Raw genomic sequence first — 14437 nt, forward strand, 5'->3', positions numbered from 1 at the left:
GTTTCCTGTTTGTTTACAGTCTTTATTGCACCTGAACATCTGCCACAAACAAAAACTAACTTGCTAGTTAACCTGCCTTTGATGTTGCTGCACCTCTTATGTGTCCATAGCTTGCACCGGGTACATCTTATAGAGTTACTACCTACTCCTTTTCTACATACTGAGCAGGGCCATCTACCTGAAGGGGTTTGTGTTTTATCTACCTTCCTACTTATTAGGATTTTGGTTTTAGCTAGGTTGACTCTAAGGCCCTTCAATTCTAGACCTTGCTTCCACACCTGAAACTTCTCCTCTAGTTCTGATAGTGACTCCGCAATTAGGGCAAGGTCATCAGCATAGAGAAGCTCCCAGGGGCAACCTGTCTTGAACTCCTCTGTGATTGCCTGGAGGACTATGATAAATAAGAGGGGGCTGAGGACGGAACCTTGGTGGACCCCTACCTCTACCCGGAATTCATTGCTGTACTCATTTCCAACCCTCACCTTACTGGCAGCATCTCTGTACATGGCTCGCACAGCTCTCACTAACCATTCTTCTATCCCAAGTTTCCTCATTGACCACCAGATAAGGGATCTGGGGACCCTGTCAAAGGCTTTCTCCATGTCAACGAAAGCCAGGTACAGAGGTTTATCCTTAGCTAGGTATTTCTCCTGCAGCTGTCTCACTAGAAATAAGGCATCAGTAGTGCTTTTACCTGGCACGAACCCAAACTGCATCTCATCTAAATTGATTCGCTCCCTAATTAGTTGGGCTATGACCCTCTAAACTTTGCCCAGGCTATTCTTATTCTAGCAGCTACACTTTCAGCGCACCCACCCCCACTACTAACTTGGTTGCTCAGATAGCGGAAGCTATCGACTACCTCTAGTTTTTCACCCTGGAATGAGATAGAAGTTGTTTCCTGTTTGTTTACAGTCTTTATTGCACCTGAACATCTGCCACAAACAAAAACTAACTTGCTAGTTAACCTGCCTTTGATGTTGCTGCACCTCTTATGTGTCCATAGCTTGCACCGGGTACATCTTATAGAGTTACTACCTACTCCTTTTCTACATACTGAGCAGGGCCATCTACCTGAAGGGGTTTGTGTTTTATCTACCTTCCTACTTATTAGGATTTTGGTTTTAGCTAGGTTGACTCTAAGGCCCTTCAATTCTAGACCTTGCTTCCACACCTGAAACTTCTCCTCTAGTTCTGATAGTGACTCCGCAATTAGGGCAAGGTCATCAGCATAGAGAAGCTCCCAGGGGCAACCTGTCTTGAACTCCTCTGTGATTGCCTGGAGGACTATGATAAATAAGAGGGGGCTGAGGACGGAACCTTGGTGGACCCCTACCTCTACCCGGAATTCATTGCTGTACTCATTTCCAACCCTCACCTTACTGGCAGCATCTCTGTACATGGCTCGCACAGCTCTCACTAACCATTCTTCTATCCCAAGTTTCCTCATTGACCACCAGATAAGGGATCTGGGGACCCTGTCAAAGGCTTTCTCCATGTCAACGAAAGCCAGGTACAGAGGTTTATCCTTAGCTAGGTATTTCTCCTGCAGCTGTCTCACTAGAAATAAGGCATCAGTAGTGCTTTTACCTGGCACGAACCCAAACTGCATCTCATCTAAATTGATTCGCTCCCTAATTAGTTGGGCTATGACCCTCTCTGTAACTTTCATAACCTGATCTAACAGCTTGATACCTCTGTAATTATTTGTATCTAAAGCGTCACCTTTACCTTTGTAGCAGTTGACTATGATGCTGCTACACCAGTCATTGGGTATGACTCCTTCGTGTATCACCTTTCAAAATATATTTTATATAATATATTCATTGAAGAAATATCTCTTCAAAATATAATATATTAAACCAGTGTATCTTACATGTAATATCCCATAAGAGGTTTGAAAATCCTCATTATAGTTATATATATATATATATATATATATATCATCATCATCATCATCATCGTTGTTTAACGTCCGTCCGCTTTCCATGCTCGCATGGGTTGGACAGTTTGACTGAGGACTGGTGAGCCAGTGGCTGCACCAGGCTCAATCTGATCTGGCAAAGTTTCTACAGCTGGGTGCCCTTCCTAATACCAACCACTCTGATAGTGTAGTGCTTTTAATGTTCCACTGGCATGAGTGCCAATCAGGCAGTACTGTCATCAGCCACATTAGTGATTTTGATTTGTTTTCACTTGCCTCAATAGGTCTTCGCAAGCAAAGTTAATTGTCCAATGAATGAGGGGTTCTCATAAGTGGGTTGGTTACACCCACTGGCATAGGACATGGGCTATGGTCTCACTTGGCTTGTCGGGTCTTCTCAAGCACCTCTGTTTTCATGTGTTACTTATAGACTCGAAAACTACTATACCGATCCTAATGAAATTTGTAACACAAAATCCAAGCCTAGGGAGAAGGGTAATGCTGTATGTTTTATACAATTTTGAGGGGGCAGAACCCCCATGAAAATTCATATGCTTCATATTTTGATGAAATTTGAACCATAGGTATTAGAAATAAATTTTAAAAATATACCCAAAATTTCCATTTCTTTGGATGATTCTAGGACCCCCTAATTAACCCCCCAAATTTTAGTCATTTCTCATGGACCAAAATTACTGAATGGATCCTTATGATATTTGGAACTTAGATTCAATGCATAAGGCCGTGTATAATGCAGTAGGTTTGGTTCTAATGTGAGGGGGCTTAATGGGGGCATAACAACCCCGCTCCATGAAAATTCATAAATTTCTAATGTTGATGAAATTTCAACCATAGGCAATTGACACAAATCAAGAAGTATTCCCAAAGTTTCCATTTCTCATGAGGATTCTAAGACCCCCTAACAGGGGCCTTAACTCCCAAATATTAGTCATTTTTTATGATCCAAAACAAGGTCAAAAATATTGAATGGATCATTATGAAATTTGGAAATTATATTCTATGCATAAGGGCAGATGTAATGCAGTATATGTTTGAAAGTGAGGGGAAATAAATGAGGCCATAAATCCCATGAAAATTCATATATTTTTGCTGTTGATGAAAATTTAACCACAGATATTAGATACAAATGAAGTAATATTGCTAAAATTTCAACTTCTTAGGAGGTTAGTAAGACCCCCAAGGAAAGGTCAGGATAAAAGAAAGATGAAGTTATGTTGACATGAATGTCAGGTCACTCTCATGTGCTACTGGTAACATGTAACCCAGTACAACCTGTCACATGGTCAGGTCATTGGTCACCAAACTGAGAAACACCACAAAACTTGCTTGGTGAAGAGGGTGATTCGGACACCCTGTGGGATAAAAAGCAAAACCTGTCGAAGTACAGAAAAACTCATAAGCATCAACAGCCATCCAGTAGAGGGGTTAATCTCAATGATGAAAAACCCCCAAGCCAGGGTCATGATGAAGTCACGGGGAGCAGCATGGCAGTTATGAAGTTGACTATATTGATCCTCATTTGGCAAAACTAATGACACAGTCTGGGTGGAAGAGCCTCTTCAGTTAATGGTCAGTCTAGGGTCAACCAATCCAGTTAGCAGGTTACTGCTAGTTGATAGAACTGGCAATTCATCAACTCATTTTACCTACTTGGAAACAGTATGAAATTCTGGAACCTCATAGTGTCACCAAGTGAAGTTGGATCTCTCTCTCTCTCTCACACACACACATGCACACACAAAAAAGTTACCTTCTGGAAATCCACTTCGGTACAAACTACCACACCTTTCTTGTCTCCACTGAACAATTTCATACCATTTGGACTCCATTCTAGACACGTCAGAGGTGTACTGTGGACATCTTGGACAGAGAAACGTTGAGGTAGCTGTAATAAAACATATCACAAACTGTCATAGAGTACCGTAGTAGTTGTATATATATATATATATATATATATATATATATATATAGTTTTAGGGTAAAGAACCAAGGTTCATGAACTCATCGATGAAAATCCACTGTCACATATAGAAAAATTGATAAGTAAAAGTACAATAAATAAGTATAATATAATACAAAGTAAATATCATAAGATAATGATAATAAAACGACTACACATGTTTCATAACCAATTTTCAAATAGAAAGAAAATTTAAATCGATTAAAACTATCGAAAATCAATTCTATTCAAAAATATAGCTAATCTTCAGGTCAAAATACAGCAATAATAATAATAAAAGAATGTATATATCAACCAACAATAAATAACAAATGAATGTATATAAAATACTTATTATATTAAGATAGAAAAATATTATTAAAAATATCAAAATTATAAACGTTCCATAATCAGCCCTATGTCCATTATAATACAAGCTAACAGGAATATTATATGCAAAAACCAATTTTAATGAATTTTTTGTTTAAAATACAATTTGAACAAAGTTTTAGGTTAAAATAATAAAGATAGAGGTAGCACATATCTAAACGATGCAATAGTTTAAACTAGAAGATTTTAGACTAAAACGTTTATTTAAAAGAAGTCTCGTGAAAATATTGCGCAAAGAAAAGGAATAGAATAAATAGATATAAGAATATGAATGAAAATTTTATTATGAATGAAAGATTAAACTTTATATAACTTAAGTCATAATAAAACAATTAACGATATTGTATAATCAAAGAAATTAAATAAAAAGACTAGTTATTTATCCCATAAAATAAAAAGAAATATTAAACAGTAAGACTTTGATTAGATTAGGGTTGAGTTTTTTCCATTAATACTGTTTAATATTTCTTTGGCCAACACAAGTGAAATGGAAATCCCTCAGATGTTATCATTGTTGTTTGACTCCATGTGAGCCCTAATCCAGTAGATCCTTGATCAAAGGTATCCCAGTTAAGACCCCTGTCCCCTCTGCTTTTTCTTTTAACACAAAATACTTAAGACAGGATTACATAATCCATTATGTGTCTCCCTGTTTTTAAGATGGTAGGGTGCAACTTTCTCTTTAATTTTCCAACACTGAGCAGAAAACTTTGGAAGCTCCAAGCAAAAATATTTCAAATTCAAAGCTAATGTGTGGCAACCGGACCTTCAGGAAACTTATCAAGAACATGTCTGTAAATTAAAATGAGTGATAATATTTTGGTGTGCTTGGTACGAATACAACTACCTCAGAGCTATGCACCTGTGTAGCTTAGAGGAAATGTAGGGTGTGATTTGAGGGGAATTTGGCTAATGTTTCCAAGAAGTTCAAATGACCATGTAGAGGTTTCCTCATTGACCCCCTACCCTTTTTTTGCAAGGGTTACAAATTTAGAGGTAATCAATATCATAGTTAAGATTGGCAAAAAAGGTTTTCTAACGATAAAAAAAAAATGCTTTGTAAGTTGGAATCTTTCCAGCAGAAACCTGAACAATTTCACCAACAGCCCTTACCTTTCGGTTAGCTACCAGATCTGATGGAATGTTAAACATATATAAACCTCCCATAGAAGTACCAGCAGCCACTTGGTAGTCAATTCCATGCTGGATCTTCACACACGTCACCAATTCGTCGTTTTTCTGAAAGAATACAAATAAACGAATAAATAAATAAAATATAAAATGATATAAAAGTGTTTTTTCGTTACTTCAGAAATTGGTTGTTGTTGCTTTTGTTGTTATTTAACCCCAGGCCAGTCTCAATGCACAAGTCCTAAAATCTGAAGTGCTTCATTCATGCCTGTTCTTTTACTGAATGTCTAAGACTAAATCAACTAATGTAGCCTTCCTTATTGCTGAGAACCATTGGGCTAGATTAAAAAAATGCTAAGCTAGCAATAAGTCAGTACAAGGTAGATATAGGACACCCAAGGTATGGAACAACAGAGCCACAATTCAAACAGCAAGATTCTATATGGTTGTTTGACTTACTCTTTTACTTGTTTCAATCATTTGACTGCGGCCATACTGGAGCACCGCCTTTAGTCGAGCGAATCGACCCCAGGACTTATTCTTTGTAAGCCTAGTACTTATTCTATCAGTCTCTTTTGCCGAACTGCTAAGTTACGGGGACGTAAACACACCAGCATCGGTTGTCAATCGATGTTAGGGGGACAAACACTGACACACAAACACACACACATATATATATATACATATATACAACGGGCTTCTTTCAGTTTCTGTCTACCAAATCCACTCACAAGGCTTTGGTCGGCCTGAGGCTATAGTAAAAGACACTTGCCCAAGGTGCCATGCAGTGGGACTGAACCCGGAACCATGTGGTTGGTAAGCAAGTTACTTACCACACAGCCACTCCTGCGCCTTGCTAAAGGCGCAAACAACCAAACCCATCCTTAAATCACACCTAACTGTTTTTAAAGCTTAAAACAGGAAGAGCACATCAATACAGTACCTGATGCATCAGTTTTGAAAAAAATGACAGGATGGTCATATCTAGAACACCTTTTGATCAGAGGTTTATTAGATCAAGGCTGCCTTGGTGCTAAACAAAAACAGCTGTCATATTTCCAATGAGATAAATACTAGATCAGAACAAATAATTATCTCTATAGTTGTCAACATGGAAAAATCTTTAAACAAGGTCTCATGCCTTGTTGTTGTTACTGCCATTGGTGTTTAGGCTCAGGTTAACCACAAACAGTTTGGAACTGTCTTTGACCATCGGTCTGCACAGTCAAAACCATCACTTCTTTTATGTGTAATATATTAAGGACTTAATAAGGGAGCATAGCTTAGTGGTTATGGTGTTTGGCTCATGATTATAATGTTGCGGGTTCAATTCCTGGATTGAGCAGAATGTTGTGTCCTTGAGCAAGGCACTTCATTTTATGTTGCTCCAGTCTACTCAGCTGAAAATGAGTACCAGATAAGTGCTGCTGCAGTTCTTTATCCCTCCCTCCCTCCCTCTAGTTGTCAAATACTGGTGTGCCACTGGGTCAAAGGTCAGGAGTGTCAAGTAGGTGCCTATGCCAGCTTGTAACAACAAGGACACCTAAAAACAATTAGTGATAGTATGGTACTACTAATGAGCAGGCCTCAAGGAAGTGAGGTGACTGAGCTCCTTTTGAGCATTGGGCCCCATGGGGGTAAAGTGGCCGAGTTCCTTTTGAGTGTTAGGCCCCACAGAGGCAATGACCAAGGCCTTTGGCATTATGTTGTGCTTGAGAAGAAGACTCATCAAGCTGAGCAAAATCGTAGTCGTGGCAGATACCGGTGTCACACAAATGGCACTCGTGCTGGTGGCACATAAAAGCATCCATTACACTCTCGGAGTGGTTGGCGTTAGGAAGGGCATTCAGCCGAAGAAAACCATCAAACTGGAGCCTGGTGCAGCCTTCCAGCATGGCAGCCTAGTCAACCCATCTAACCCATGCCAGCATGGACAATGGCCATTAAATGATGATGATGATGATGATGATGATGATAATGATGATAATGATGATGTGGTACATTTTACTAAACCATACTCATAGGTGATGTGAGTGACTACACTTTGGTAATCATACTCACTCAAACACCATCATCATCATCATTATTGTAATTCAATGTCTGCATTTCATGTATAGTTCAATAGAATCTGACAAGCCAAATGACTGCATTGAACTCCAATATCTGCACTGGCATTATTTCTGTGGTTGGAAACCCTTCCTGATGCCAACCACTTTACAGGCAGGAAAATCATATGGAGTAGACATGGACAAACTGCAAACCATAGGATTTTCTGAATGGGCACACCCAATGAAAGATTAACCTTAAATATTTTTAGCAGTGCTGGTAAGTAGATCATGGAGGCACAATGGCCCAGTGGTTAGGGCAGCGAACTCGCGGTCATAAGATCACGGTTTCGATTCCTAGATTGGGCGTTGTGAGTGTTTATTGAGTGAAAACACCTAAAGCTCTATGAGGCTCCGGCAGGGGATGGTGGCGAACCCTGCTGTACTCTTTCACCACAACTTTCTCTCACTCTTCCTTCCTGTTTCTGTTGTGCCTGTATTTCAAAGGGCCAGCCTTGTCACACTGTGTCACGCTGAATATCCCCGAGAGCTACGTTAAGGGTACACGTGTCTGTGGAGTGCTCAACCACTTGCATGTTAATTTCACGAGCAGGCTGTTCCGTTGATCGGATCAATTGGAACCCTCGACGTAGATGATGAGCCATGACTCACATGGCTCACTTCTTGAAAAAGTTGCTCATGCCTAGCAAAGAGTGTCTTTGTTAGTCTGTAGTTGTTTTTCTTGAGTGGATGAGACTGTGAAGGTTAAGATAGTTTGTGAGAGTGAATGTCATGCAGAATGTGAAATCAATAAGATCTAAAATACCAGGGTTCATTCTCAGCATCCCTTCTATTTATTAGTTAGGGCAATAATACATGGATTCAGGACTGATTTTTTTTTTCCTTTTTATATAATTACTGACCTATTTATTTATTTTTTTTGACCTCCAACCAAATTGCCCAAATCAGCCAAGCTGCCAAAGGGCTTAATCTGATTTTTTAATGCAATTTCTGAAAAAAATGTTTTTGGTAATCTTTACTTATTGTAATCGATAAAAAAATATTTGATGTAATTTGGATTAATAAATTTATTTATTTACATAATCATTTTGTGGAGGCACGTGGCTTAGCGGTTAGGATGTCAGCATCATTATTGTAAGATTGTGGTTTCGATTCCTGGACCAGGCAACCCTGTGAAAGTTAACTTGTCTTTTATCGTTTTGGAGTCAATAAAATACCAGTAAAGTACTCAGATTGATGGTATTAACTCCCTACCCTACAAAATTACTGGCCATGAGCCTAAATCATAAACCATCCATCCATCTCTGCTCACTGTTCCTAGGAAGGTCATGGGATAGAGTCCTCAGGCACCTCTACCACAGGGTCCTATCAGAAGCAACCATCATTAGACTTTCTGGTAGGATTCCCAAATACAACCGAGACTTTGGATATTATCCAACCATTTCATTCTTGGTCTATTCCAAGGTCTCCTACTAGTTGGCTCAGCTTGAAGAATCCGTCTTGTAATTCTTACCTGAGACGTTCTAATTGCAAGTCTGAAGTGAATGCAAGAATTGCAGGTGCTGGCATCAGCTTTAGCATTCGGTCCTCAGAAGAAGAGAGGCTAGTAAAAAAGCGAAACTCATCTTCACCCATGGTCATGAATGTTGGATAATGGCCAAAAGAGGACAATTCTGAAACAATGGGCTGAAATGGGATTCCTCCAAAGGATCTCTGGAGTAATGTTACTCAAAAGAGTGCATAGTTTGGAGATCAGGAAGTCTCTCCAGGTTGAACTGCTAAGTCTCTGCATTGAGAAGTCACAGAAACCATTATTATAATTCAGTCAAGGGTGACTTATGGGCAGAATCATCAGAGTGTTGGACAAAATGCTCTTTATGCTCTGAGTTCAAATCTCACTAAGGTCAACTTTGCTTTTCATCCCTCTGAGGTTGTTAAAGTACCAGTCAAATATTGGGGCTAATGGTATTTACTAATCCGTTCCCTTCAAAACAGAGTGCTTTGTGTTTAAATTAAAAACAATTATTATGATTTAGTCAGAGGAGAAGGGAGCTGTGTGCAACATTTTAAAAGTCTTCTGATGCTTCTGAGATTGATTTGAATATCGCTCACCTTCAATTTTCAAAGCTCGATGCCTGACCAAATTGAGAAGATGGATAATCTTTTTATGTGAACCTGTTGGATAGAGTGTGGTTGTTGTTGAAAGGGTGACACAATCTGTCACCCAGTTTAACATCACAAGTCTATACTGTTACAAACATTCAAACAAGGGTACCTGGATCTTCATATCTCTTTCTCCCCACCCCATTAATCTCAGACGGTGTCATAAAACAGAATGAATTTTTAAATTCATTTCTCTTCATCCTCCACAATTCTTCAACATTGAGTATCCAGGCATTATCATGCAGATTCCTCTGGGTTTCTGTGGTCAATAGGTATTTATATTTTCTTAGATTTTAATTATTTCTGTGGGAAGTTTTGGAATGTAACATCTGTGATAATTGAGGGATTACTGTGTGTATGTATATATATATATATTTTTTGTTGGCACTCCGTCGCTTACGACGTCGAGGGTTCCAGTTGATCCGATCAACGGAACAGCCTGCTCGTGAAATTAACGTGCAAGTAGCTGAGCACTCCACAGACACGTGTACCCTTAACGTAGTTCTCGGGGATATTCAGCATGACACAGTGCGACAAGGCTGACCCTTTGAATTACAGGCACAGCAGAAACAGGAAGTAAGAGTGAGAGAAAGTTGTGGTGAAAGAGTACAGCAGGGTTCGCCACCATCCCCTGCCGGAGCCTCCTGGAGCTTTTAGGTGTTTTCGCTCAATAATTGAGTGAAAATATATATATATCATCATCATCATCATCATCATCATCGTTTAACGTCCGCTTTCCATGCTAGCATGGGTTGGACGACTTGACTGAGGACTGGTGAAACCGGATGGCAACACCAGGCTCCAATCTAAATTTGGCAGAGTTTCTACAGCTGGATGCCCTTCCTAACGCCCGTGTATGCCTCTGAGCCAAAATGTACTGTTGCCAAAACAAGTTGAATAACCATTCAGCCATGCCCATTCGTCAACATTCAAACAGTTGTGCCCGATTGTCTCATTCTAGGGTTTTGATTAGGAAAAACTGTTGTGTGTAACTATTTTACAAATGAATCTCTTATGAGAAATTGAAGTAGTATCTACTTATTAAGAGTTAGACAGGGAACTTTATTTCAGTTAAGGACACAATAGCTTAGGTGGAATTTGAACCTGTGAGTCAACCAATGTTACCATAAATGAAACTGAATGGCAATACGTATGACAAAAAAAAAATACCCCAATTGTTTTAGTTCTTGACTTTCACATGTATTTCCAATGATGATGTCATAATGACAATTCTTTCTAATTGAGGAATTGTAATTAGTTGAATATAGAAATTATATTGTGTTTACAGAATATTACAGAATTATAAGTAACATTTCTAAGTGGAGCTATTTTAGCTTCTAATTTATTTCTCCTTTCAGTAAAAAAGGCTCAAAAACAAAGAAGGCTATTTTACACACAAACACACACACACTTTCTCTCTCTCTCTCTCTCTCTCTCTCTCTCTCTCTCTCTATGTGGCCATACTAAGGTATTGCTTTGAGGAGTTTTAGTCTGGTTCTAATTCTATCAGGCTCTGTTTGTTGCACTGCAAAGTTACAGGGGTGTAAAAACAAACCAACACCAACTGCCAAGTAGTGACACATAAAAACAGACGAAATGCTGTTCAGCATTTTATCTGGTGCAGTATTGATTCTGCCAGCTAGCTGCCTTGAGATCACCAAGAAAAAAGACGCCTTCTAATCGATCTATCAATACCAACAGATGACAATGTTTCTCTAAAAGAAATGGAGAAACTTTCAAAATACAAAGATCTGGAAATAGAGGTAACTCATATGAGGAGCCTAAAAACAGAAACAATTCCTATCATAGTAGGCGCATTAGGTATAATAAAACAATATTCAGACAAATACATAACAAAAACACCAGGACTTACAAGAATATATAACGTACAGAAAATAGCACTACTGGGCACTGCACACATCCTGTGTAAAGTACTTTCAATACAGTGAAAATAAGAGCACTGCAGCAAACCACAGCACATACCCAAGGCACACAGCTGCGCCCAGTGGTGCAGTGAAAGCATGTGATAAAAATAAGATTACTGAATAATAATAATAATAATAATAATAATAATAATAATAATAAATTTCAAATTTTTCAAAATTTGGTGGCACAATTCCACTAAAAGTATAGGGAAAAAAATTATATTCGGGTTACACTGCAGCACACCCAGCATCGTCTTGTGGCACATCAGCATATCAGTTGCAGAGCACTGCTATAGACTAGTGCTCCACAACCGTTTTAAACTTGTGGTACACTTATATTCTTTTCAAAATTTGGTGGCACACCTGAGTTAAAAGTATAGCGAAAAAATTATATTCAGGTTATGTTGTTGCCAGTGCCGCTGGACTGGCTCGCATGCAGGTGGCATGGCATGTAAAAAACACCTTTTTGAGCGTGGCCGTTGCCAGTACTGTGTGACAGGTCCTCATGCCGGTGGCACGTAAAAGCACCCACTACACTCTCGGAGTGGTTGGCGTTAGGAAGGGCATCCAGCTGTAGAAACATTGCCAAATCAAATTGGAGACTGGTGCAGCCGTCTGGTTCACAAGTCCTAAGTCAAATTGTCCAACCCATGCTAGCATGGAAAGCGGATGTTAAACGATGATGATGATGATGACTGCGGCACACCCAGCATCGTCTTGTGGCACAGCAGTGTGCCGCAGCATATCAGTTGCAGAGCACTGCTCTACAACAGGAGAATCCATCAGATGGCTTTATATGCACACATGTTTGAAACAGTGCTGTGTTGGTGCTTTTGTTAGTCAATATCTAAATATATTTTTATGAGGTGCAGTGGTTGAATCCTTAACATGCCGAACAAAATGCTGAGCAGCATTTCATCCATCTTTATGTTCTGAGTTCAAATTCCACCGAGGTTGACTTTGTCTTCCATTCTTTCAGGGTTGATAAAATAAGTACCACATTATTTACATTTGACGAATATTTGTCCTCATCTTGTTTGTTGTTAACACAACGTTTCGGCTGATATACCCTCCAGCCGTAATCAGGTGTCTTTGGGAAATTGGAACCTGGGTTCTCATTCTTAAGGTATTTTTCGATGTTATTATTATTATTATTATTATTATTATTATTATTATTATTATTCAGGTCACTGCCTGGAATTGAACTCAGATCCAGGCAGTGACCTGAATAATAATAATAATAATATTAATAATAATAATATCGAAAAATACCTTAGGAATGAGAACCCAGGTTCCAATTTCCCAAAGACACCTGAAGAAGGCTGGAGGGTATATCAGCTGAAAGTTGTGTTAACAAGAAACAAGATGAGGACAAATATCCATCAAATGTAAATAATGTAAATAATGCAAATAATTCCTCATCTCTTAAATATAGAACTGTATATAAGATTAGTACCAGTTGAGCATTGGGGGTCAATGTAATCAACTTATTCCCACCCTTGAAATTGTTGGCCTTATGCCAAAATTTAAAATCAATATCTAAATATGTTTAGCAGGTGAGGTGGAAGAATCGTTGGCACACTGCACGAAATGCTTAGAGGTATGTCACCTGTCTTTATGATCCAAGTTCAAATTTTACTGAGGTTGACTTTACCTTTCATCATTTTGGGGGTTGATAAAATAAGTACCAGTTGAGCACTGGGGTCAATGTAGTCACCTTAGCCCTTCCTTCCCCACCGAAATTGCTGGCCTTGTGCCAAAATTCGAAACTTTTGATAATTGAACACTAAACTCGGCTTGCAAAGACCTGTTGGGGCAAGCGAAAGCGAAATCGTGATGGCACCTGTACCAGTAGATCACTAAGAGCACCATCTGAGCGTGATCGTTGCCAGAGCACCAGCTGTCTGGCTTTCATGCCGGTGGCACGTAAATAGCACCATTTGAGCGTGACCGTTATCAACATCGCCTTCCTGGCACTTGTGCCAGTGGCACGTGAAAAGACATTTGAGTGAGTTCGTTGCCAGTGCTGCTGGACTGGCTCCTGTGTGGGTGGCATGTAAAATATACCATTTCGAGCGTGGCCATTGTCAGTACCTCCTGACTGACCTTCATGCCGGTGGCACGTAAAAGCACCCACTACACTCTCGGAGTGGTTGGCGTTAGGAAGGGCATCCAGCTGTAGAAACTCTGCCAAATCAGATTGGAGCCTGGCGTAGCCATCTGGTTTCACCAGTCCTCAGTCAAATCGTCCAACCCATGCTAGCATGGAAAGCAGACGTTAAACGATGATGATGATGATGATGATGATGATGATGTTTATATAATAATCGACATAGGATGCACAAAACAAACCCCAGCAGAAAAATAATGTTTAAATTAATTAAGGATTAAGCATGATATTGCGCTACCTTCTTGCTGCTGTTGCTGTTTAGCCCCAGGTCAGACTGATCAGCAACCCTATGGTCAAATATTTTCCATTAATGATCCTGTCTACTTTCTTCATCTTTCAGATATAATACATCAAGGATTATCTTATGTAACACTTGTTTTTTCAAGAGAGCAAGGGGCTTAATTCGATGGAAATTTCAGCTGCTATTTCGAGCCTGCTGATTGACCACCAAGAGACTCTTTTGCTTGCTTGTCCCACTGCTGGTCCTCGCTGAAGTCAAAATAGGGACCTCATTAATAAACAACAACAATGACGGCAACGGCTACAGTATCACGACACACAAAGATTAAGAGATTTAATAGCACGATTTAAAGAGAACATGGGATGTGTGTGTGTGTGTGTGTGTGTGTGTGTGTGTTTTACCAGTGATAACAATTAGGTAATGAGTAAGAAAAACTATGACCTTCAACACGACCTACTGCACACAAC

At 39.4% G+C, this 14437-nt stretch overlaps 1 protein-coding gene across 1 annotated transcript in view; it reads right to left on the reverse strand.

Annotated features, from left to right (window-relative positions):
• Nucleotides 1–14437, reverse strand: part of LOC106873891 (tectonin beta-propeller repeat-containing protein 2) — a 51727-nt gene that overhangs the window by 26574 nt on the left and 10716 nt on the right. Inside the window, exons 2-3 of the mRNA XM_014921416.3 lie at nt 5388–5513; nt 3696–3830 (exon numbers count right to left, since the gene is read on the reverse strand). Coding sequence (XP_014776902.1) covers nt 3696–3830; nt 5388–5513 — 261 coding nt within the window. The remainder of the gene's footprint in view (nt 1–3695; nt 3831–5387; nt 5514–14437) is intronic.

Source organism: Octopus bimaculoides, chromosome 11 (genome assembly GCF_046866305.1).
Source record: "Octopus bimaculoides isolate indiv1 chromosome 11, ASM4686630v1, whole genome shotgun sequence".
NCBI classification, from domain to species: domain Eukaryota; kingdom Metazoa; phylum Mollusca; class Cephalopoda; order Octopoda; family Octopodidae; genus Octopus; species Octopus bimaculoides.